Source organism: Anas acuta, chromosome 11 (genome assembly GCF_963932015.1).
Source record: "Anas acuta chromosome 11, bAnaAcu1.1, whole genome shotgun sequence".
NCBI classification, from domain to species: domain Eukaryota; kingdom Metazoa; phylum Chordata; class Aves; order Anseriformes; family Anatidae; genus Anas; species Anas acuta.
The window spans coordinates 9,409,476-9,434,956 of record NC_088989.1 but is presented as its reverse complement, the minus strand read 5'-3'; the positions used below and the strand labels follow the sequence as shown (position 1 = coordinate 9,434,956).

The window sequence follows — 25,481 nt, the reverse complement described above, 5'->3', positions numbered from 1 at the left end:
GTTTCAAACTTACACTGGCGAAAAATAAGGGAGAAACTAGCCACTGCATGAACAATAAATGTATCCTCAGTGTGAATGGGAGAGCACTCTTTGAGGAAATGATGCGGAGGCTGCATATGCAGGAGTGCCTCCAGAATGCATATGTGCTCCTTCCTCTCTGCAAACGTGCATGTGGCTTTCTGATTATTGACTAAATGATTGCTCACCAGCCAGAAACCTTCACTAGCCAGAAACTGTCACTTTAATCCTTCAGATCCAGGCAGCTACAGGTGAAACTAAATACACTGGCTCTTTGGACTGTGCAAAACAGCTGTACCGCGAGGCTGGGATTCGCGGCGTGTACAAGGGGACAGTGCTCACCCTCATGAGAGGTAACGGATGGAAACGTTCTGGTGCTGCTTCATCTTGGGGTGCTTGAAGATAAGAAGCCTGGCATAGTATCATGTGTCTCACTGTCCCTTTAGCCAACTGGAGATGCTTTGTGTCACCTTTTTTTTTTTTTTTTGTCTTCAGAGTTACTCCAATGCCTCAAAGGGACTGAGAAATAAACATGAGATTCTCAGTGAGTGAGGAAGAGATTAGATGGCAAGGATCAGAGGGATATAGGAAATAATTAAGACATGAGAAGCCCAGAGGAATTAAAGGAGAGGAGCAGAGAACAAAGAGAAAAGAAAAATACAGAAGTGGGCTTTTTTTCTTGGGAGAAGTATTGCGAGTGCTGTGTGTGACTGCTGTATAATAACAATTGCTTTAAAAGATATGATTGAAGCAGTTACACTTTCTAACCTTTTGAGTGTGGGTTATTTTGGATTGGGATGTCATGACCCCTCTCAGCAACAGTACCAAAGTAATTGTGCCAGAGGCTGCAGGCTTTACGTGTTTGGGGACTTTCTTCTTTGAATAGTGTTAGATTGTTCCCTGTTCTGGGGCAGTATTTTTCAAGTATAACCTGAAATGTCTGTTTTGATATCCCAGTTTAGGAATTTGTTCTGTCCTCTGCTTCTCATAGTGGTTTTAACAGCTAGCGAGACTGTCAGGGTCCCTAGCCAGAGGCTGGTTGTCCAGCTTAGGCATGAACTAAAAATGGGCTGTGGAAGTACCTGAAAACAAAGCAAAACCAAATCTATCAATAACAACAGCAACAAATCCAGAAATCCAGCTTCATTAGAACAAAGAGTGTGCCAAACTCGTGCAATTCCTGAACTGCACTAGTCTGCTATGGAGCAATTAAGAAAGCTTAGAGCTGTCTCAGCTTAATGGCCGGGTTACAATCTGATTTGAAGGACTGCCAACCGAAGCGTTCAAGGTATTTTTCTAGTTCTTCCCTTCAGCACCTGCTGTCCTTGGGAAAGTTCAGGTTCCTCCATTTCCAGAGCAACAGCTATTTTTGTTTGCAGGGAATGCTCAGAAAAGGAATCTGGATGTATTTAGAGGTGTTGCTGAGTTGGCATGGGACTCCTATGTCTCTAGGCTTGGTTTTGTTTCCCACTACTCAAAGATTTTGTTGTTTATCCACTAGATGTTCCAGCCAGTGGAATGTACTTCATGACGTACGAATGGCTGAAGAACATTCTGACCCCTGAGGGAAAGAGGTTAGTGAAATCCCATAGTCAGCGTTTCCTGGACTAGCCAGACACTGCTGTTTAATTTTCCCCAGTTAAGAAGGGATTTAGAGCAGTATCATTAAAATAACCCCCAAAAATTGGTCACTTATTTTGAGTTGCGTTGTTTTGCTCTGGGGTTAACTGACAGAACAATATTCTGCATTTTGCTCAGATTCTAACCTTGGATCTTATTAGCCAAGTAAAGAATATTTGGAGTAGCTCTTTGCTCTTTCACCCCTCTGTGTGTGCAAAAAGATGGTTTGTTTGTTTTGTGTCCCATCTCAGTCTTCTCCATGCAGAGCATTTTGTGCTTGTGTTGCTGAATTAAAGGATTTGAACCTTTAGAGCGGAGTTGGCAAATTTTTGCCCAGAGGACTCCAGTTCTTGCGCAGATATAGCACTCTTGTCTGTATCTGCAGCATTATGCTGCCTTTGCTTGCCACTTTAGTCAAAACAGATGAGTTTTTACTATTTTTTTTTTTCCCTGCCACAGTGTGAGTGACCTCAGTGCGCCGAGGATCCTCTTTGCTGGGGGCTTGGCTGGGATCTTCAACTGGGCAGTGGCCATTCCACCAGACGTGCTCAAGTCCCGTTTCCAGACCGGTGAGTAGTAGCACACCAACTCTCCTTCTTACTCTGCCTCCCTACTGATACAATGATTCCCATTTTAGTTACCTGTTCTGAAATCTAAGCATGGAAATGATAATAATAGAACCAGGTGTCATGACTGTTTTATTACAAATGTGAGTCTTTGAAGGGCTTTGTTGCTTCACTTCAGACACAGCTGTGTAAATTCTAGCCTGTGCTGCCTGCAATGTTACAGTAACTGGGCGTGCCTTGCTGAGAGTATTGCTTTTGGACTCACAGATCTGCTCGAAGTATCTGTGGCCTAGTTATAGTGAGGATGGCCCCAGGCTTTGAGCTTCAGTGGAGTTTGAGTTCTTCATTGCTTTCTCTGGGAGTGCTATTCAGTGCTTATTTTTACTAAGGCTTTCCTGTAGTCTCTGCCTGTGGACTCAGCTCTCCACTGGACATCCTTTGTGATCATGATGATTTAGTGCAGGAAACTTCTTTTTTTTTGTTATAGTGGCTGCTGTGGTTGTTGGCTATTGTACAGAGGGCTGTGTGTGAAAGACATTGCAGCTTTACATCCTTGTTCCACTGAGCCAATCTACAGTGCTGCTTTGAAGATGACGTGGTTTCACGGTGGTTCCATTTAATTGGGTTGTTTTGCAGAATACTGGTTCAGAGGGCTGGCAGAGGCAGTGCTTTCCAGAGGTGTCAGGAGAAGGAAGAACCTGTTCTTTGAATAGAATACATTTTCAAAACACCTCAGCAAATATTTGTGACATCAGCATTAAAATAGCCTGTGCATTTCACTTGAAGTTTGTTGCTCTTCTTGGCTGGGGCACGTGATAGAATTACTTTCTGCTGCTTATTATCTAGCTTCATCGGTTATTATTGATGGCCTTCCTATCTCTTGGGAGAGCCATCAGCAGCAGTGAGAGTAACAGCTCAGGCATCCAATCCTGACAGAAGTTCCTTTCTTTTCTTTTCTCCTTCATCCCCCACCCTCCAGATGTCTTAATTATGTAAATTCTTTGTGGTGATGGTGAGCACTTAACTTCTGTTTACTGAGCCTTTTGTAAGCCAGCTGTATTATTTCTTTGTTTTTGACTGAAATAAGTCATTTTCCCAAGCTGATACTTTCATGACGTGGCTTCAGCAGCGCTTGGATTCTGGTGACGCTTGGATGGTGTAGCAATACAAACCTGTTAAAAATCCTGGGCTGTTAAATATTCCTTCAGTATTTGTGACTGCCATACAGCTTAGCTAATGTATTTTGTCTTTTGCAGCTCCTCCAGGAAAATACCCAAATGGCTTTAGAGATGTACTGAGAGAGCTTATCAGAGAGGAGGGAGTTGCATCTCTCTATAAAGGCTTCACAGCTGTCATGATCAGGGCATTTCCTGCTAATGCGGTAAGTAAATTGCTGTTCCAGATGGGTTTTGGGGACCTGGCCACCCAGTGCATGTTTGTAGTCTGCAGGGGAGATGACCAGCTGCTTGCTGTGGTACCGTGTCAGTGAGATTCTCATCACTGGAGGTACTTTGGGCTGTTGGTGTCTGCATTCTGAAGTGTACCTTAACCTAGGGGGAGCTACCAACTAACCCAACAAGTTCTAAGCTGTGCACGAAAGCCCTTTGGCTTATTCTGACAGTATTTCATGTCTGATTATACATCCACTGGTAGAATACAGAAACGTGTGGGTAAGTTTGGACTGGCTTCTCCTTCAGTAAATAATGAACTTAATGGATTAGAAGTTCTGCATGTGTATGAAAAGATATAGCAGAATTCTTGCCTCTGGTACAAGATGTTTTTTGCTCTCTTCCTCCTCCCGTATCAGCCATGTCAGGTGTTTATAGTGCTACATTCAGAAGGCTTGTTTGGAATATTTTTTTTAGAATCCTTATTTGTTTTGTATGTTCTCTGTTTCCCAGGCATGTTTCCTTGGTTTTGAAGTTGCTATGAAGTTCCTTAACTGGATTGCACCAGGTCTATGAAGACTGGAAATCAGAGAGGATAAGGAAGAGAGTGCGAGTCTGCCTCAAAGGAATAAATGAATGATCACTTGAAGTTTCGGGAATGATTGCTTGCCTAATACCTTTTTGCCTTCCTCATAATCTTTAGGTGGTGCTATGTGCCGTTCAGAAATGTAAGCCGTAACTCTGAAATAGAGTTGATGAGGAGTTAAAGGTGATGCACCTGTCTTCTGAGCCAACGTGCCACAGCAGTAATGCTGCTAACAGACACGCTACACACACTACCTTAAGTACTTCCTCATGGAAGAAGAGATTTCCTAAATATTAATTCTTTATTTACTGAAGAAACATAGAAATGAATGCTGAAAAACTTATTAGGCAGCGTGTAGTTAACTTTCAGGGCATAAGTTAGCAGCTGCACATACTATAGTATTTACAATCGATGTCCGTTAGCATTCCTGTCTCTTGCAGTTTTTTCAGTTGCCTGTTTGCATGTTGACAGCAAATCCTACGTGCGTGTGATGCAGCAAACACAAAACTAAGCAGGTGAGGTTAGAGTTAGGTTTGGGTGGGTTGAGAGGCATTACAGATACCTTACAGGATATTGCACGCTTACCTTTTCTGCGGAACTAAGGGGAAAAATGAATTACGCTCAAATGTTTGCAGTAAACGTCACTAAGGTTGCCAGTGGGGAAATGTTTACCTGAAATTTTCTCTGGAATCCCTTTGTCACTTTCTGTTCCACTGAACATATCCCAAATGTGGTTTCACAAGAACAGCATGATTCCTAACAGCCCTTGATGTATTTGATGAAATGTTGCATCCTGCAGTTCAGAAATTTTAACGGGACTTCTAAGAACTCTGACACGAGGGGGGTACGTGAAGGTGACACTGGCTCTGCCATCTTGTTTAACTTTATTCTAACTCCTGTTCCTTGGTTTTATTGTACTACTGTTGAGCACAATCACATTTTAATTTGAGAAATGACTAATCCTAACAAGCAAAAAGCACTTTTAATTTCTCCTGGTTTTGATGCGATGTTGTCAGAACTCAATAAAGCTAGCTGCTGTTCGGCTACAATGTGTGCTTTGGTTTATTTTTGCATGGTTGGCTTTGCAAAAGTTTTCCTACTCTTAATTCTGAGTTGTGAATGGGAATTAAGTTGTGCCGTGTTGTGTTTAATCTCTAATGCCTTGCATCTTAGCTTTTGAATTTCTGGGCTCTTTAACATGAGGCCTGGAAATGAACATCCTGCACCTAATGTTCATTTTACAAGTCCTGTTAGGTGCTGTGTTGCAGCTAAAGCTCTTAAGCTGTAAAGTCAGACACTAAACAACACTCCTCATCTGTGGAAAGGATTTTATGTTTTTCAGGAAAAGGACTGGACACAAATACATGGGAACAGAACAAAGCTGATGCCCCACAGAAAAGGCAACTGAGAGGTTGCCCTTGATCCTCTGTGGGCATGTTGGGCTTGCCATACCGAAACAGTCCTCACCTTGGCTTTGCACAGATGGGATCTTTCCTCAGTACATTCCACCCAATGCTGCTTCAGAAGCTTTGGATTCAGTTTTCCTTCCCAACAATTAGGAAGGACCAGAAGGGAACCTGCCTTCCCCGGAGTCCACCTTGGTGATTTACCTTTGGGAGAGAGTGGGAGGTATCAAACCACTGAGAGAGCCCCTGGGGTGGGACAAGCCCGCTTGCTTGGAGTTGGCTTTGTGTTCTCCCTGCCTTATTGCCAGCTCCAGACCTTCCACATTGCCTAGAAACCTGCTGCTGCTCCTGCCTCTAATCACTGCAGCTATGGATGAATGAAATGCTTCAAGCACGAACACAGAGTTAACATTGGTTCAGAGAAGCAGTAAATAAAGACCATTAATCTCCGAAATAGTTTTAAACACAAATCTAGGTTTGCTGAGGCTAAATCCAAACTTGTTTCAAGAGGAACAGGTCTATGCTTCCTAACCACCCAATGCTCTCCCTGTGCTGCCTTGGTTCCCTGTCTGCTCTGGTCATCTTTCTGACTTCGTGCTGAGGCTGCAATGCCTAGCAGTGATTTCTGCCAGCTTTGAAGTGTCATGAAGCTGTTTTTTTTTTTTTTTTTTTTCCTCTTAAGTTATTCATTCCGGGAATACTGACATGGGTTGGGAGGGACAGATGTGCGCATACTCTCAAAATTCCAAACACCTGCCTGTTCCAGCTGTCCTGTCAACTAACGCATCGTGGGCAGCTCCTGGCCTCATAGGAAGCTAGGAAGAACTGAAACAACCGTCCTGGTTCTAAGTGCTGTTTTAGATAGTTTTGTTGTTTTGTTTTTTTTTTTCGATGCGTTTGCCCAGCAGGTGGCTGTCTGGGGCTGTCAGCAAGATGGACAAACCAGCAAATCTGAAGTCAAGGTCGGAAGCAAGCAAGCGAGCACAGCAGCTGGTGCCCACGGGCTGCTGCTTCCATTGGTGGCAGCTGTAGCTTTGTGTCAGGCTGCAGAAGTTTTATGGCCAGCAGGACAGACAGGCAGCTGGAAGGGAGGAGCCTCTTCTCCTTCTCTACCCTGGTGAGGAAAGCTGTCAGCCTCCTGGCTTAATGATAACCTGTGCCGAGGGGGAATGGGAGACCTGCTATGAGCTGGGCACTGAGGGGCCTTCTTGGCGTGTGCTGTCCTGTTCTTTGGGGCTCCAAGGGCTGGGACCTTGGCTGTGCCACCACCAGGTCAGGTTCACCTGCCCATCACCTGCAGCAGGACTTGCTCTGAAAGATATTTCAGTTCTTACTAGTCACTGTAAGCCATCTATCTCCCTTCTACCAAGCTATCCCTCCAATGCCTTTTCTTTCACTTTTTTTTTTTAGCACTTCAGATCCTTTTTCCAATTTCAATTATCCTAATTATATTCTTCCCAAGCTGAAGTTTTCGGAGAGCTTTGCATTTTGCATAATAAAATTCTGGCTGTTTAACATGCTCGATTCCATTTGGTGCTTTTAGATAAAATACAGAAGATGGAGATCAGGAACAAGCAGCTGCTTTCCAACAACAGTGGTGGGAGGAGAAAAGTTTTGGGTAAGGTGCCTGGAAATGTTTAAAAAGCTGCTCGTGTCTCAGATTCTGCCATATAAAATTTGCCAGATGACTGTCCCCTCTTTCTGTGCAGCAGACACTGCCTTGAGAAAGCACCCAGTGGAAGCGAGGGAATGCGTGTAACTGCAGACATCTCCCACCAGCTCAGTGTTAGAACAGTTCTGCAACTACATCTCAAACCTGGTAAAAACACAAACCTTAATTAGAAGATGGATAGGAATTTTACTAAGATCTCCACATTCAGACAGTTTAAGCAGTTGATAACTCACAGGTTCTCTCTAGGCTTACTGGAAACATGGCTATAAAGATCAGTATCAAAGTTACAGCAATAGGCTACAGATAAGCTTTACTTCCCTTTGTAGATAACAGTTTGAATGTAAATTTGCTGAGGTACATGATGCTCTTGCTAACCCTAGGTATGGCTGACTGGAGGGCTGAAATGTCCAGCTGTGCAGTGAGCTGACCTCCCTTCCTCTAGCAGGGCTGCTGTGCTGCGTTTGAGAGAAGCTGCACACCAGCTGTTGATACCAAAGTAAATTTTGAGCAGCCTGGTTGTGAACACCCCAATGCTGAAAGCAGATCTTAGCAGCACCATTTCTTTTTGGTAGTACTTTCTAATACTGTTTCCTAATAGTTATTTATCAGTGGCAGGTGCTTGCTCATCCTCTCTGCATTAATACAGTCAAAATATATTAAACTTCCATTTAGCCTTGAGTACTTTTTCTCTGTAAAGGCAGGGAAACCAATTTTCTGTCCCTTCTCATCTTTAATCCCTATACAGATTTCAGCAGAACCAGCTGAAATGCTGAAAAGGTGTAAAACTACAGCGAGTCTCCTGCTCAGGTTAAGCCAATGTGACTTCGAAAAGCTCCCAGCTGCCTGCAGAGACAAACCCTAAAAAAACACTTCCCTCTGAAACACAATCCTGCCCGCTCATTCCCCCCCTCCCCACTCACCCTTGACTCTGTATCAATCACTGCCAGGCAATTATCTGATTTGCTGACTGCCTCCTGGCTGGAGCCAAAGTTCAGGAACTGGCAACTGATGGGAGATCTCCCTGAGGAAGGGAACTGGCTGTTCTCGGAGCGCCTTCGCTCACTTCCCAGCAGCCGCAGGCGTGCTTAGTTTCAAGACACCACGGGCTTTTGTAACGTGGTTGAACTCCGGCTCCAACAGTAGAGGCTTCTCTTGGAAAGGAGCCTGAAGCTGCCCCAGGCAATAGGTAGGAGAGAAGGGAACACGGAGATCTGAGTCTTCTCCTGTTTTGTTAGTGCCAGCACCGCAAGGAAACAGGCAGGCTGCTGCTGCTGCTGAGGTGGGGAAGGTGCGTACAGAAACCATTGTGCAGCCTTCCCAGCAACAACAATCTCTGTCCTTACCCACCTTGTGAGTACAGGTGCAGAAAGCTGAGCTTCCCAGCCTCTTTTTTCCCAGGTCCACCCTGTTTCCATTCAGCAAAAGCTGCGTTGGGACTGCAAGGTTGGGTTTCATCTGAGCCTGGAGGTGGTTCTGCTTCTTCAGGAGGCATCACGGGTGAGGCACAGCATGATGTGAAATGTTTGTCTCTTTTGAGAGGAGTGATACCTTGTAATATGGACTAGTTATCTCGTGTGCTGATGAAAAATTGCTTTCCCCCCCCATTTTCCTACCTGTGGGTCCAGCTGAAGGAATGAACCACTGCCGTGTCACAAGCACTGTTTGTTCCAAAAACACAGTCACTCCTGGCGTTTCTCTTAGTAACAATAACAAAATGAACAAGTTCAATTTTCTATCTGTACTTGGCCTGTGCAGTTAAGGACACAAATGTGGGGGTGGGGGTGGCTTTGTATTTTCCACCTTTATGGGAATTGCAGCAGCAACTGATTGTTAAAGCCTGACACTAACAGCCTGGTAGGTGAGGCAAGACAAACTGGGACCCTAGGTGAGCTGTTCCTGGGGAGGTCAGGGACAGAGATTTCCTCCTCCATGTCAGAGGCAGCACCAGTGTCCACGGGGCAGAGGAGGGGTTTTTTTGCCAGCTCTCCTGTGGTTCAACAGTTGTGCATTGCTGGTGCAGCCCCGCCACGTGAGCAAGCAGCTGTCAGCTTGGCAGCACAGGAATGTGTGTAAATGACAGAGGTGTTTGTTGGCATGGGAGTCCCGGTGACTGACCTGTGCAGCCCTCTCACAGTTTTGTCTTAGGCTTCAGAAGCGGGAGTGCGTAGAGATGTGTGCAGGGAACCGTCCTGATGGGAATCGGATCATGAAGCCTGGCTCCTCCACCGCACCTTGAAAAGGGGCTCAGGCGAAAGCAAAACAGGCAGGGGCCAAAGCCACCTCATGGGCTGATGCAGTACCTTCAGGACACGTTGAATCATTTGGGGAAAGTGAGGTCTCTGTGCCTCTTTTGCAGATTGAAGTCTGTTCTTCCAGGATAATCTCAATCCACACTTTCCAACAGTACGGTCTGAGGACATTCCTCTGTTGGGAAATCTGCAAACAAAAGGAAAATTGGTCTTTTTAGTTTTGTTTCCTAGTGAACTAAAATTTATTATGGCCAAGGTTGCTCTTTCTGGAAAATATACAAGCACACTGTGTCACGAGGAACTGCCTTACTTAATCAGACCAAAGATCTCCTAGCCCCCAGCTCTGCCTCCAGTTAGAAGAGGAGCAGGAGGCACAGAGCACTGCAGCACTTCGCCAGCCCGCACCTCCAGTTCTGCCAAGCCACATCCACAGCTGAGGGATGTGCTGAGCTCCAGATCGCATCTGTGCCTTTGCGTTTCAGAACTCTGGACTCAATTTTCATTATAACCACCTTTTGGGCACCTCTCTGGTTTTGGCCTCCAATAACAGCAAGTTGCAGCTTGTTCTATGCACCATTTTTTTCCTTTTGACAGAAAGTGTATTCCAGGCCACAGTTTCTTTAAAGTCATATTGATATTTTCTATTTTATGCTTTAATATTTTCCCCTGGGCACTGGCAGAGTTGATAAATTAAAATTGGTATTGATTTCTAAATATGCTTAAGAAGTTTCCTTATTGAGTAGTTGGCCAACATTCTGCCTCCTATAGGTTCCTCTATAATTAAAACCCTCTGTCTGGTCCATCATTTCAGGAAAATTTGAATTATCTGGAAAAAATACTTTTCCTAAATTGACAGTATTCTTTGCTGAAGGTGGTGTACGGATTCATAAAGGATATTTTTTATTGTTTTCAACTTAATCCATGTAACCTAGCAACATTTACACCATCAATAAACAAGTACTATTTTTCTGAGGAAAAGAATGCCCGACCCATTGTTTTTTACTCTGACTCTTGGTAGTAGTGGCAATATTTACAATTCCCAGTGCACTGCGCTTACAGAGTCTTTTTCTTATTTTATATTCCTTTTAGTCACACTTCAGCTCACCTGCTGAAGCTTTGTTCTGAATAATTATAAGATACCGAAGTGAGATATCCATGGAAAACGCTCATCTTGATTTTTCTGTTTAGTTTTTCTGTTGGTTGTTAAAGGAGCTCTTTAGCATATTAGTCATATGGCTGCTCTAGATTCTCTGAAACCTGACTGCTAGGAAACTTGAAATCTGCTAAATGTTTGCTCACAAGTATTTTCTGACGGTAGCGCCTTGGCAACCATGTAACTTTTGAAATTTGCCAAAATTTCCTTCGAAGAGGAGGATCTGCTCAAAATCACTGGTTTCCTGTGATGTTTGTGTTAAGGAAATGTGAGGGCAAACCACGGTGCAAACCCCACCTAGATGATCGTGGCGATAAAAACAGGAAACGCAGTTCCATTAGGTGCATAGCTGCTTTCACATTGTCATAGGCAATAAATTAAAAAAAATCACAGAAACGATGGCTGAAGAGCCATCTACCACTTCCCACGCCCCAAGACAGCTTCGTCTGAGCTTCGTTGGTGTCACTGAATCATTGAAGGGACGGAGGAGGAAGGCTCACCTGGGAGAGGACTTTGCACAGGAAGCTCTGTGCCAGTCCCTCGCAGCCTTTTCTGAGTCAAATGATCAGAGAAATCTCCCTGTGACCTGGCAGCGGGGATGACTGTGAGTGCTTCACGGGTATCAGGTACTACCTGGCATCTGCCGAGCCCTGCTAAACGCAGCTTGATCCCGGTTTGTTTAAACGCAGTTAATAGATGCTTGCTATGGTTATAGTGCGGACAGAAACAAACACCTCGGGCTGCAAATACAAGCACCTCTCAAAGGGTTTTGAATATTCAGTAGAATTCAGCTAGGCAGCCACAATCCCTTGTAGTCTTGCTGGGTTTTGCGCCTGTAAACCACAACACACCACCACCTACTGCTCATGTTCTAATTATTCTTGATGACTGTTTTTTCCTCAGTACCTTTTTAGCCCTAAGTATTGTGTGACTTCTTTTGTAAGCATGCATATACAAGGAGGTTTCCTTTCTTTCCTGAAAGCACTGAGCAGTCTTCAGTCTCTCTGACTTGGTCCAGCACCGGAGTACTCATTTTCTAAAGTGAATGAGACCTCTGGCTACCGAGTACTGCTTCTAAGGTCTGGTCATGATTTTCCTCCTGTTCTAGTAATTCTTGCCTAATCTATTTCAATACGAATTTAGAGATTAATGAGAAATCTGTTATTCTATATATGTGATAAGAGCGTAAGTTAAATGTAACCTCATTTCCCTGAGGACAGTCCTCAGCAGTCTGAGAGTCCGAACTGCTGATACAGTGAGTGCTGCCTTATCTATTTTACCTTATTTATTGGGTCTTTTCCTGTAAAAATGTAGAGAGTTGAAAATCCCAGCAAGAACTCTACCTTTCCCAAAGTACCAGAGTATTTTAAGATACATTTTAAACTATTTGCTTTTGTCTGTGAGCAGAAGCTGAATACTGTGATATGAATAACTCAGTAAGCAACCATGCCCTTTAATACAAAAACCCATCGCTTCTTATTTCATATTGAACTTCAGTCTGAAAAGATGTATGTTTAATGAAGACTCCACCACTTCCCCTTTGCTCTAGCTGAAGAAAATAGCTGCTGAAACAGGTCTGTCACATCCAGCACTTGATCCATCACTGTCTTGAAATAAAATAACAGAAGAGGATTGATTTTAGTTTTGTCATTTTTGCCTTCGTTGTTTAGTTGATATTCAAATACCTCAGTTTAAAGGAAATTAGTGATTATTTGGTTTTTCAGAAAGGTTCAAACGTGTTACTTGTGCAGTTTGGTGGTGCCAGTCCCTGTGCAGAAGGGGCTCCTGTGTCCCTGGGGCTGTGGGAGGCTCCCAGCTGGTGGCTCTGGGATGGTGCTTAGCTCCTTTATTTATTTATTTATTTTATTTATTTATTTATTTATTTATGATTTTAATAAATAGAATACAGCTGCAATGGCAATATGCTCTTTCCAAGTCGACCAAGCTACCTACAGCTTTCTTTCTAGGCACCAACATGGTCACTGTGCAATGATTCTTGCTCGCTCCCAAGAATCCTCCCATGTAACCTTTCGGGTTGTTCCTCATATACTCAAATTCCCTATTTTGGCTGCACTTTTGCTCCTGCAAGAACTTTTTCCAATCTTTTGTCCTTTTTTCCCCTCTGCTTTCCACGCCAAGTGGGTTTCACATTTGCCATGGCTTTTTTCATAGTTAATTATTGGCTTCTCTATCCGGACTATTCTTTTACATGTCTGAAACTTGGATTTTGATCCTAATCAGCCGGAATACATTTTCCCCTTGTTTAGATTCTCTTACTAGGTAAAAAAAAATAATAATCTGGAAATGGAAAGAAGCTTTAAATCAGCATTCTTTCTGCTGAGCTTTCTCTCCTTTTGAGAACTGCTTAACTTCCACAGTATATCTTCTAAAGTTAGGCAGCAAGGTCTTGAGAAAACAGCTCATTGCTTTTGAGATAAACTCTTATCTTTTTTTTATAATTTAATATCCCTGTCATTAAGTGGAAAATTTCACAGTCCATCTTTGAGTCTGTTACGTAGCCTAGGAAGTAGCAATAATGCATTACACTGCCAGTTCCTAGCACAGCTCAGATTAAACAACTTTACAGTTAAAGTGTTTACATATTACAGTGGTTTTCGTCCTTCCTTATTTCGGGCAATTTCATCAATCAAGTGTTTTCTCATTCATTTGTTTTTCCGTACCTCTCTAGCACTGCCTTGCAGCTCGGGCTCAGTAAGTCTCTCCTTATTCAGGTCTATTACACATCAGTGATGCCTTCCCCTCCTTCACTGTTAGTCCTGAATTGCCTCCCAAAGGTGTCAGCTCGAGCCCTCTTCTCAGGTGTTGTACAGGCCGACCAATCCTCTTTTGCGTTTTCTACTCCTTTCTTGTCTTTGCTGTTACATTTTCATTTCACTCTGAAGCCAACCAAAATTGCACGCTTCAAACACTCTTTTTAATAAAGTGTTTTCAATTTGCAGAAACCTTAGGCAGCAAATCTTTTGTAACCCCATGCTGTGCTTTAAGAGGGGTTGATAGGTTTAGAGTAAAAATGAATTTACTTTGCTGTATGCAGCTAAACTGAAAATAAATAGCTAAAATAGCTAAACTGGAAGAGCTGTTCTCTGAGCCAACCCCCATTTTGGTGTGGCATCCTCAAATCTAGTAGCACACAAAAGGGTGTTGTCAGATAAGCAGAAATCAGCCAGCTGTTCAGGGGAAAAAAGCGAAGCTAGCACTTTCTGACGGGGTTGTCAAACCTACAAGGAAAACAAACAGGAAACACCGTGCCTCTAACTTTGATCATTTTTAGGTGCTTGAAATACTGATTGTAATGGCCATGTTCCCTGCCACGAGAGATGGCTCAGCGGGAAGCTCTTATCAGATGGAAACTGCACAACGTGCAATGATCTGGGCAGCATCACTCCTGATCTGCCTCGGGGATGCACTCAACTGCCAGAAAAAGCTGCATTGCCACTTGCCTTTATTTCAGAGTTCAAATACGTAGAGGCAGGGAGGAGATCGAGTGAGACAGGGCATAATTACGTTCTTGTTTCTCGTCCCATTAAATGCGAACAAAGGAACGACTGCAATGCACATCCCCTGCGCTCAGATCCTCCTGCACACGCACAGCAAGAGCCAAACCTTGCCGCCAATCTTCCCGTTTCATTGACGTTCTGCACGTTAAGGATTGCTCCGGGTGACAAGAGAAATTAACCACAAAACCTGAAAAAGGACTTGACTGAGTTAAGACCGACGGGGGTTTATTTTAATAACGCAGACGTACCGTGAATGCTAAATGCTCTTTTAGGTTTCTCTAAGCCACGGTGTAAGTCTAGGCTGTGTCTTTTCCAGCTGGTTTGTGTTAGCTATGAGTCATAAAAGCAGTCACCTTTACAAGGGTGTTAAGAAAGACAGGTAACAGTTGGTTTTCCTTCTGTACGTTGCCTCCAGTTTCTTTCTGACTGCAAACTGAACATCGAGGAACTGCCGCTGCTGCTGTGCACTTGCAAGGGAGCCCCCTTGCTGACTGCAGACAGCGTGGAGGAGCACCAGTGCGGGGACCAAGCCGCTTTGAGGCGACATTAGAATCATAAATGTGTAGGTTTGGGATGCATTACCAGCAGTGCAGCTCAGGGAGCTGTCATTATTCACTTTCTCAGCGTGCTGAAGAGAAAAAAAGATGAGTGTCTTCCCCGAGGCTTTCTGAGTTTAAGAATGTGGCACAACGCAGATGAACAACTCAGTTGGGTGGGAGACCAGGATCAAGGAGGCACAAGTTGGGCTCTGTGCACCAGCCCTCCTCACACATTTCTAGAGAGCACTGCCCAGCTGGGATGGGGAGATCCAGAAACCACTGCCACGTCTGCTGAGGATGGGACAGCAGATAACGCTGCAGGACAACCACCGATGGATTCTGCACAGGATTGACTGAAGAAATGTCATAAAGGATTCTGATAGGGAGGATATGAAGTTATTTTGACGCAGAGAGAGGGAAGACTGAGAAATTCATAGCAAAGGGAAGTGGTGGGTGAAAGGATGAGACAGGGAAGTGAGCTTTGTGGTAGTTTGTTGTGAACCAGAACAAATCTGGTGTGGTTGAGCCATGGAAAGCTCACAGGAGGACAGACCGGATACATGATTCAGCTGGGAGAGGGTAAGCGAAGGCTGGATCTTTCCTGGATGTGAAAGGAAAACATGAATCCCAAGGCTACTGATGCAGTTACCAGAGTCATTGAGAAAAAACAAGAAAACAAGAAAAAGCAAGAGGTCAGGGAAAGCTGCACCCTTTCAAGGGTAAATGATGCAAAACCGCACACACTGAGAAACATTTCTCACAGCTCAGGAATCCTTTATAAACACAAGCACAGCTTTCTTTGTGAGAATAAAGACAGCTAATGTATTGACGAAAATGCACAAAGGGCTCGGAGAGAAAGGCTAAATATCAGAAGTAGAAGCCTACGTCAAGGAGTAAGGTCACAGTTATAAGTACAGACAAAATGTTTACTTTAAGACAGGTATGTTAATGTAGCTGAAGCGTAACGCTACAGCATATGGTGATGTTCCCAGAGGCTAAAAGGAGCGCTAGGTCCCTAAAAGCAGGCTGTGCTCTTCTGTGAGAATCAGTGTAAAGCTTAAAAAACAAGAAAAAAAAAAAGAGCTAACACACAAAAACAGGAAACAGAGGCTTGTGTTCAAAAAATGCTAGTTATTCAAGAGCTAATTACAGGGGGCAAGAGGCTTCTCAATCCACCAGTGTAAAGAGAGTGAAGATTCCCACAAGATCTGACAAATGATCAGCAAATTACCTGACTTTTTGTATAAATTCTTCTGTCCTTTACCATCTTTTTGCTTTTCAAATTGCTCTTCATGTGCTGTGCCTAACTGATGACTACGCATCAGACTTCGAACCCCTTCCTCTGATGAGCAGTTTCAGGTGGCTCCAGTGAGGTCCCCAGGAATTTTGGTGCCGATCTCAGGGTCACCGTTGTGATAAAGGGCATCTTGAAGACCTGTCAGCATTTCCCTACCAGCTGGGTCTGGTTGCTGGACTGCCTGCAGTCACCCAGGTGGGAGGCTGTACGTTTAGCAGTATGAACACAGGTATTTGCCTATGTTGCCTTCCTCCCTTCAGCTAATCCCTCCTGCTGACACTGTCCTGCCCAGCACACCAAGTGGCAAGCTCCATTTGGCAGCAGCCTCGTCGGACCACCTGCGAGGGATCAGGCGTGCCAGGCTCTGTCTCCAACCCCAGTGGTCCCACCCAGGGGCCGTCCACCTCTGCCCATTCACCATTCTCCCCAAAAGGCCAGGGCTGCCCTGCTTTCTGGGGCGATTTGCTCCGGCAGCATCAGCCCGGTGTCGCCGAGGCAACGCGGTCCCCAGGGCAGCCGACGTGTTGCTGCAGCAACGCGATGCTCTCGATGCTCTCGGCTGCAGCCACGGCACCAACGAGGCAGGATTTGGGTTTGCTGGAAGCACCGAGTCCTGCCAGGGCTGAAAAGTCAGGGTGGCCGAAGGATCGCAACATGGGCAGACACAAACGTGTGTTTGTACCTCCCACCATACGGCAGCTGCAAGGTAAAGGCTTTGCCAGTACCCACACGATTCACAGCTCTGAATGAAACGACTTCTGTCACGTTCCTTTATTGCTCACGATCACATGTTTGGCTTTCTAGGTAAATTATGAATATTCTCAGCAGGATGCATTTAAATGATGCTGTCAGTCTTACTCTGGACCTCTTGATTCAGCAGGTAAGTTCAATACAGATTCTCTGATGGCTGGGGTAATGTAACAGAATTTTAAAATAATACAACACCGAGAGGAGTAAGAGGGTAAATATTTGACAGTCCATAGAAACCGATGACAGCTATTTTTCCAGAAAGTGGGGGAAATATCCTGTCAGGCTCCTCTGACCTTCACAGAAAAGGTTGAAGGCCGCTCTAGCTCTTTTTCAGCAGAAGTTTCCTACTGCTCCAAGGCACAGCCTCATTAGTTGTACACTAGTAGTTTCCAGGACAGGGCCCCATTGCAGCAGGTATCACCAAAGGAAGAAAGAGCTCTTCTGGAGCTTATAATGCACTGAGATAAGGCTGGCCAAAGGGATGGATCACAAGAACTGCCAGGAAATGACAGAGTCCACAAACCCCGTGGAGCCCCAGAGCCAGTCCTGGCCAGGAGCCATGCCCAGGGCGCACCCGGGACCTGTCCTGCTCCTCTCCTGGGGCTGAAACACTGCAAAAATGGGCTGGTTGTTTTCTGGCCAGCTGAATTGCTCTGATCGCTTTCCTTGCCAAGATTTCTTCCCAACACCAGCTGGCTCTAAGAAGGCTGCTGCACTAGTCCTAATTGTCTAGTCACTGCTGGAAGCAGAGTGCTAATGGGTGTCACCTGCTGCGCTTCAGACTCTCAATAAAGACAAACTCATCACCAAAATTTGCTGGTTGAAAGGCTGGGAGACTTTCTGTATAGGAAATCCTAGCCTCCAGCTCACTCTGATCTTATTATAGAATGGAATAGCAAACCCAAGACTCTTACAAGTTTTAAAATCCCAGAGCACTGAAAATAAAAGTCAAGGATCCAACATAGGCGTTTGCTAAAAATCCTGCAGTTGATATCTATACCTGCACGTTCCACATTTTGATAGCAAGACCTCAATTGCTTGCATTTTCTTCTCATGATTGAAGAGATGAAGTATCAAGTATTAGGGCAACAAACCTTTTTAAGCCTTCATAAAATAATTTATTTGTAACAACTGTCTTTGAAAATGGATCCTGGCAATGGAAATGCTCAAAATATGAATGTATACAGAACTTCCAGAGTAGGGAAAGGCTTCTCCACATTGGTCTAGGACCTGGCAGTATGATTCTAGGGTAAATCCTGTGTACCTGCCGCTGACTGCAGGAGCAGGAGGAAGTGCTGTGAAGGTGGAGGTGCCTTTGGGGCAAAGCGTACAGTAACAATGTGATTGATTGCTCACTACCGCTGCTCAAGATTTTGCAAAAGCAAAACAGCAAATCCTTTTGTAGCAACTTCAAATTTACACCATATTCTGGATAAATATGAAAATAACTCACTATCATTGTAAAAGAAGATAAAAAGAGTTATTCATTAAATAGCTTTTAGAGATATAATGGGAGTGTAATGAAGACAGGGCTTAACAGAGACTTCTATCATTGAAACAGACTCTTGCTAAACAAAGGAAAATTAGAGTGATACCTGATTACAGAAAAATTTCATCAAATCTATACTGTTCACAGCTTCTTGTATGTCCTGAGAAAAGACAATGGAGACAAAGTATTTTGCAGGTATTCCCAGGAAAACATGAAAAAGGCTAGCACTTTTGGACTACAAAGCACTGCAAAGGTTTCTGGAGAAACTGAACACAAACCTGTGGATGTCACTGCACAACACAAAATGTTAAGTGTAGGATTCCTGCATTTTCCACATTGGTCTCACCAACTGGTTGACCTGGCATTGTTAATAAGGAGTCTTGAGAAATCTTTAAAAGTTTAGAGATAAATATTGCCAACGTAGCTGTGAGGAATCCAAAGAGCCTTCTGTGTGGACACTAGATGTCAATGGAGAGACACACCAAACTAGCTGTAAGAAAGGACTGTGTTGCTGCATCCCTAAAACCAGATTCTTCTTTTCATCTTTTCTAATACAGCTCTGTAGGGCTGATAGCATTGGGGATGAAAATCACCAAAAGTCGCAGGAGAGGCACTGTACAAGCAACACCCATCCAATTAGTTTCTGATACAGACAGGATTTAACTCATAGCGGAAGGTAGCAAGCATTTCTCAGCCCTATAAACCAATCAGTTTTTTGCTGAGATTCCCAGTGGTGAGGTACCTCTGTAATCCTCTGGCTTGGAAGCTGAGAACACCCGTTCCCTTAATGAAGACATCCACGCAGCAGCCAAACATCAAGTGCTTTTATAAAACTCAAGAACCTAAACTAATTTGGAAAAATGGCCTGGAAGCAAGAACTTTCACATTCCTATTATCTTCCCCCGAGACATATAATCCTCTATCAACATTTTTATAATGTATGCTCAAGCACAGCATGTGAAGAATGACAGGAAAATGCATTTGGAACTGCTTACTAATTTTCTCTGAAAACTGAATGGAGCTGTGGAGCACTGGTTAACTGAACTGCATGCTGTGCTATACGTTTAATTAAAATAAGTGCTAACAGATGTAGTAGAGCTCATAAAAAGGTTTTCAGAATAAGATATAAAATGTTGGGGATTTGGTGGACAAAGTCTCATTTATGACTGCTGTAATTTATACTTAACACTGCAATTTTAATGCTTAGAATTAGTCAACACGCTGTGCCGAGCTGGAAGGATTGGTAAAACAATCCACGCACTGTACAGCATAGTAAATGCCATCTTCATGTACTGCAAATCTAGGCACGGAGTGGATCTGTGGGCACGAAATGGGAGGGGCAGGGACATAAACACTGGAAACAGTGAAATGTGTTAATGGCTTTCTTCTTGCACTCACCATAAAGCGAGGCCAAAGAGCAGAGACTTTGTGACTCCTAACTGCAAGGGATCGGGCGCTGAAAGGCAAGGGAAGAGCCACAGGCTTGTTGTGAAAGGAGGCTGGACCTGCCACATCAGAGGAGGCGAGGGGATAGACTATACATTTGGGATAAACCTGAAGCTTTGGGAATGGCAATAGCTTTTTGGCAAGAAGCTAGGGAAGATAGATGATGAATGGGAAAATGCAAAGGTGTCTGTACAGCAGAGTAATGGTTAATAACACTCAATGGACAAAAGGGACACCAGAAGGTATGAAAATAGGAGCTCTAGCAATAGTGGTAGACAGAAATTAGTCTGAAGTACGCCAAAGGACAGGCAGTGGCACCTCTGGACTGCATCATGGAAATGCTGGTAACCTGAACTGTGTAAGGCAGCAAGGTGAGAAGACAGAGGGAAAGGACAAATACGTGAATAAATACAATCATGGGCTGCAAGCAAAGGCACAAGGACAAAACGAATTTCAGAGGTCTTTTGCAGGGACATGCCCCTTAATCCCAACAAAACTTCTGTTTGAACAGGGTCTGCTAACAAACGTAGACAGAAATTGATACTTCAGATTCAGATTTAGATTTTGAACAAAACACAGGCCGGTTAATTTGCTTCTTCTCTTAGAACAAAACAACCTGAGAATCTTTTACCTTTATTCTGTAACAACACCCGGGTACTGTAACCTCTGCAGAGCCAGTCCAGCAGGGCTAAGGCTACCTTGTGTCTGTCTGGTTATCCTGGGGCATGCACAAAGGTCCGTTTCCACAAGCTCTCTTCATACCAACTTCACTGGAGAGTTCTTCATGCGATGTTTTCAGCGCCAAGGACAGAAACAAAAGTCCAGCCAAAGTGGGTACGGTTCTCACTTCATATTCAAGAGAACCCAATGACTAGCTGAGTTCTTACTTGCATATTTGCTCTTTACACATTGGAGTACAGTTGCTTACAGCTTCTCTGATGTGGAAACCATAAATTTTACAACTGCTAAGTGGTGTTGTTCAGAGTGCTTTAAACAATGTGGTTGTTCCACATGCCTGATGTCATAGACAGAACTTTTATCTATATCCACACATCTGGGGTTTTATGTCTTACGTGTGACATGACTGATGTTCAGATGTTTACATCAAGGCAATGCCTAGGACCAATGTTTTACAAAATCAGATATTTTAGAATTGATGATTTGCACTACCTGAAAAATTGTAATTGTTACCAACAGAATCAATGTTATCAGTGTTCACAAAACAAATTATGTCAATGAAAATCTGAAAATTGATACAGATGTTTCTCCTGCTTTGAGATCTATCAATGAATGCAGCAACATAACTTCCCAAGAATTATCCAAAATATGTTTGTTTGACTAAAGGTAGTGGCAAAGTAACATATTTCAGCTGAAGCCTGTACTTATATATATTCATTCCAAAACTGACTTCTTTCCTCCTGTCTTGGTGCTAGTGATAGACAGTTCTGTATCATTTATTGAAATACTCAGCACTCATTCTACTCACTCCAAAAGCCAACAAGAAATACGTTGAATCTTGCTTACTGCCACAAGCAAACTGGCTCATTAGAGAAACAAAGCATTGGTTTCTTAGGTTTAGTACTTTAAGAATAAAAACAAACAGAAGCAGGAGAAGCTGGTTTATCTTGTGCATTGTTTTGAAGGATCTCTGTATCCTGCTAGCCAAGCCCTGGATCACTCTTTCTTTTGTTACCATTACACACTCTGCTAAAATGAAAACTCACAAGTTTTCTGTACTTTGTGCACAAATAATGTATGTGCACTTTTACTGTGTATGAGAGGAAAAAAAAAACACATAATTTTTCTGCCATGTAAAGCAGAGATGAATCCAAATTTTGAGATGTGGAGATCAGAAGTGCAAGCATGAAAAGCATAGTAAAATTTGAGTAGGTACAGAAAAAAGCATTTAATGTGATCGTGGGGACAAAACAGACTGCTTCTGGAGGAGAGACTGGCACAGAGGGCAGATGTAGAAATTACGAAGACATGAGGTTTACAAAACTTTGCATAAGATCATCAAATGATTTTGTTTGCCCTCAACTCTAGGCTCCATGGTGCTAGGTGGAGGGGCTTTGCAGTAAACTAAAGAAGTTAACTGGCAGGAAACACAGGAAAATGGCACACAATTCTGCCTACTTGATCCCAAATACAACATTCAACTCCCTCTGTCTTAATGTTTTCATACTTATCAATGTGGCCTTTAAATTATTTGCACACGGCTTCTTACTATGAGCAGCAGTGGTATAGGACAAAGCAAAAAACCCTACCACCTGGGGTGCTAAGATGCTCTGGACTCTGACTGGATTAATTCATAAAGCCTGAAGTGGGTCAGACCAAAGGTACTGCACCCCTAATAACCAGTCCCAACAACGGTTAGCCACAGATGACTGGAAGGACAGTGTGAGAAATGGGGAACGAGAGATGATCCTTCCTTCCACCTAGAACTAACAAATAACTGGAAACCACACCAACCGCTGAATTCCAAAGCCACTGCTGAATCTGTTCCTCAGCACGTTGTGTGTCAAAAGCACCCCGCAACAGTGAACTCTGCAATTCAGCAAGCCAAGGGCAGGATTTCATTTTCTTTGTATAAGGCCCAAACCTGGCTTTTACTGAGGGCTGCTTTGGAATGCACCCAGTTTGAAAGGGCTTGCTAGCGTGTCACCTCCTGCAACACGCAAAAGCTCTACTCACGGTAATAAATCCCACTTCCCTTAAACAAGAGCTTGTGTTTTCTACTATCAACCACCAGAGCAGTTAGCGTGCTCTTGCATTATCCTGGTGCTGAATTCCTTGTAGTGAATTTGAAGGCATGTGTAATTAAACCAAGATGTGCATATGCTTCTATAGCGTCTGAGTTCTGGCTGGTGCTGAAAGGTTTATGAGAAGTAAATTATTACTTGTCATAAAAGGGATTTATTTTAGTTTTTAAGAGCCAGTCTGGAGGGTTAATTTGATCATTTTTCCCCAGTGCAAGATTACAGAGACTATTTTTTTTTTTTTTTTTTACGTGCAACTTCACTGCTCCTGCTGCTAGGACAAGCACTGAGGCTCCATCATAGTCTCACTAAGTGAGCATCAAAGTCACTTAAGACTCAGTAGGAAACGCAGAGTGAAGGGAAGAGACCTCAGCATTTGGGAGCCTTGAGACATGATAAATATAGGAATAGAATCATAGACTATCCCAACTTGGACAGTTCTCAGATACTAAGAAAGTATTAGGACAAAATATGATCCTAAATATGTAGATAGAAATACTGTGGGAACCAGCTTCACCAATTATATAAGTCCATATAGTTCCATACTGAGTGCTGAATACACTCCAAACCAGTGGAAAGAAATCGTATTGGTCATGCTAGAGGAATTAAAGATGCTATAATAAAGGGGATCATACTAAGACTGCAAATACATTTCCTAATTTCTTTTCCAGCATTCTTCTAATGTGGATGCTTATTATAGCAGCAATTAAAAAAGCAATGCAAATTTAGGGCGAAAGAAAGCTTAATATGAGCTATATGCATGCACAGCAGGCAGCATTACAACTAACTCCACCGCAAACAAGTCTCTTGCCTACAGGTGCCATCAGTTCAGACCCTCATAAAAAAATAAAAAAATATATATATATATAAAGAACTGGGCTAATCGATGGCGTAAAACAGTTTGAAACTGCTTCATGTGACCTTGGATGCTTTTTATTTTGTCCAGTGACCTTCAGAAAGAGGCTGAACAGACCTCTACTGTTTGCATTCCTCTGAAACTGATTAGTTATATGTGGACATATAAATATCAGAAGGCTAACACAATGTAGCTCTTCAGAGACTTAACAATATTTACTGGTAACACATTTTTTCATATAAATAACCAGATTTATATACACAGGCACAAATGAGAGAAAATTATCAACAAACGTTAAAAGCTAATACAAGAGCTGACTAATGCCAAAAGCAGGCAATTGTCAGGTGGCTGGCTGGCTGTCGTGCAAGACTGGGAAAGAAAAATAATTGTATTCCCTTGGAATTAGACATTCTTTCTTCCTCTGCCCCTACTTGCCAATGCTTTTTTATTTCTTACAGCACACTTTTTAAATTTCATTTTTAACTCTTCACCACCAGTAGTATCTGCAGCACCTAACTGGCAAAGTAAGGATCGCATCAGAAACCTTGCTTCATTTTGTGTGAGACTAACTAAATATGGTTTTCTTTTTGATCAAAACTATTTCCTCATCAGTTCTATCAGTAGTTAAAGTATTTGCATTGAGCAGTTGAAATGTGCTGCTGTATTGTTTGAGAGCATAAGAAAGATGATATGGCAGGAGTGATAAATTAAAAGGCAGAATTCATTGTTTTTCTAGAAAAGGGACATAGCAACTGTGGCTGCTGTAAAAAAAACAAAAATAAATTAAGCTTCATACTAAACCTCCAGATAAACTGATGAGATGTGGAAGATCTACCTCCTGTGCTTGTTTTTTTATTAATTTGATCACACACAAGAAGTAATCTTACCAGCATAAAATATGGGAGCCATATTACACAAAACACCTAATAGAGAGGCTGGGTGCTGTTGTAAGAGCCACAAGATTCCCTAATGTCCTTCCTCACCGAAAAAAAAAAGCCAGGAAAAGCACCAAATAGGGTGTTCTCAGTCATGCCCTTCAAGCAACAGTGATGAGCAGACTATCTCTGCATGGGAGTGTGGGAAAACCATCTGGATAAGCGAGGGGACCTTTTGGCACACGAGCAAACAAAACCACAACACAATGAATCGCCTCAGCCAATTCTGGGCTTCGAAGCGAAATCCGTATTTTGAGTACAAGTTGATTTCTGCCCTTTTATTGTTGAAACAAAGGAAGAATTAAACAAAAACATTTACATTGACAACAGGCAGTGGCGTCACCCAGCCAGCGTCCCTGCGCCCCTCACGTTTGCACAGCCTACCTTCTCCAGCAGCTTTCCAGCAACGTCAAACCTTGAGGGCCCCGTGCCACGGAGCAAGTCGGCTGCCCTTGGGCATCCGCCAGACCTTCCCTGAACATGCAAACAGCACGAAGCACGGAGGTTTTGTACGAAGAGTACATGAAAAACCCGAGTAACGCATTTAGGAACATACAAGGCGTCTCCAAAGCTCCCACGTGTAAGCGGTTAACGAGGTGTTTCACTTTTCCCAAACCCTTCATGCTCTGAGGTGCTTGGCGTTAAGCAAACGTTCTTGCCACCATTTCACAGATGATGGCATTATGGCTTTTACCCAAAGGTCCGAAGACACACTCATGTATTCTCCTGTGCTCAGCAGCTTTAAGAGTGTTCATTGACTGAATTTTGACCAGGAACCAGGGGGTCAGAGGGTTTCAGTGTAACCCCAACCAAGGGGAAAAAGCCTCCTTCTCCTGCTCCTTTGTGGCGCTCAGGGGGCACTGTGGCTTGGCAGAAAGATGAAGAAGGATGAAATTAGTGCGGGGGGTCACTAACCTGAGGAAAGCTGTGAAAAACCGCCTTTCTGCCACACACTTGTGCGTGTCCAGGATCCTGGCTGACGAGGAGCGAGCGCGTCCGCCACCTTCCACAGTTTATAATTACTCCCTGCCACATCACAGCACATCACAGCCCGGCAATTAATTTCAAAGCCAGATTCACAAGCACCACACGAAGGCGTTTCGCATCCCCTCCAGCCCTCGCCGCGGGGCAGAGGACGGGGCACAGCCCGCTTCCTCCCCAACACACCCAGACATCCACCTGCACCCCCGGGGACACCCAAACCCGGCGTACGGGGAACTCCTGAGGGGCTCCG

At 43.6% G+C, this 25,481-nt stretch overlaps 1 protein-coding gene and 1 long non-coding RNA gene across 3 annotated transcripts in view; one reads left to right on the top strand and one right to left on the bottom strand.

Moving 5' to 3' along the window:
* SLC25A20 (solute carrier family 25 member 20) overlaps positions 1-5,227 on the top strand; it is an 11,124-nt gene extending 5,897 nt beyond the window's left edge. Inside the window, exons 5-9 of the mRNA XM_068694595.1 lie at positions 254-371; positions 1,520-1,592; positions 2,098-2,207; positions 3,461-3,585; positions 4,106-5,227. Coding sequence (XP_068550696.1) covers positions 254-371; positions 1,520-1,592; positions 2,098-2,207; positions 3,461-3,585; positions 4,106-4,168 — 489 coding nt within the window. The 3' untranslated portion in view covers positions 4,169-5,227. The remainder of the gene's footprint in view (positions 1-253; positions 372-1,519; positions 1,593-2,097; positions 2,208-3,460; positions 3,586-4,105) is intronic.
* LOC137862485 (uncharacterized) lies at positions 2,324-25,481 on the bottom strand. Of its 2 annotated transcripts, none has more exons than XR_011100311.1 (3): positions 25,163-25,481; positions 8,177-9,692; positions 2,324-2,902 (listed from the first exon to the last, which is right to left on the bottom strand). It is a non-coding gene; the product is annotated as an uncharacterized lncRNA (long non-coding RNA). The 2 variants fall into 2 exon arrangements; XR_011100310.1 differs by lacking the exon at positions 2,324-2,902 and adding an exon at positions 5,493-5,788.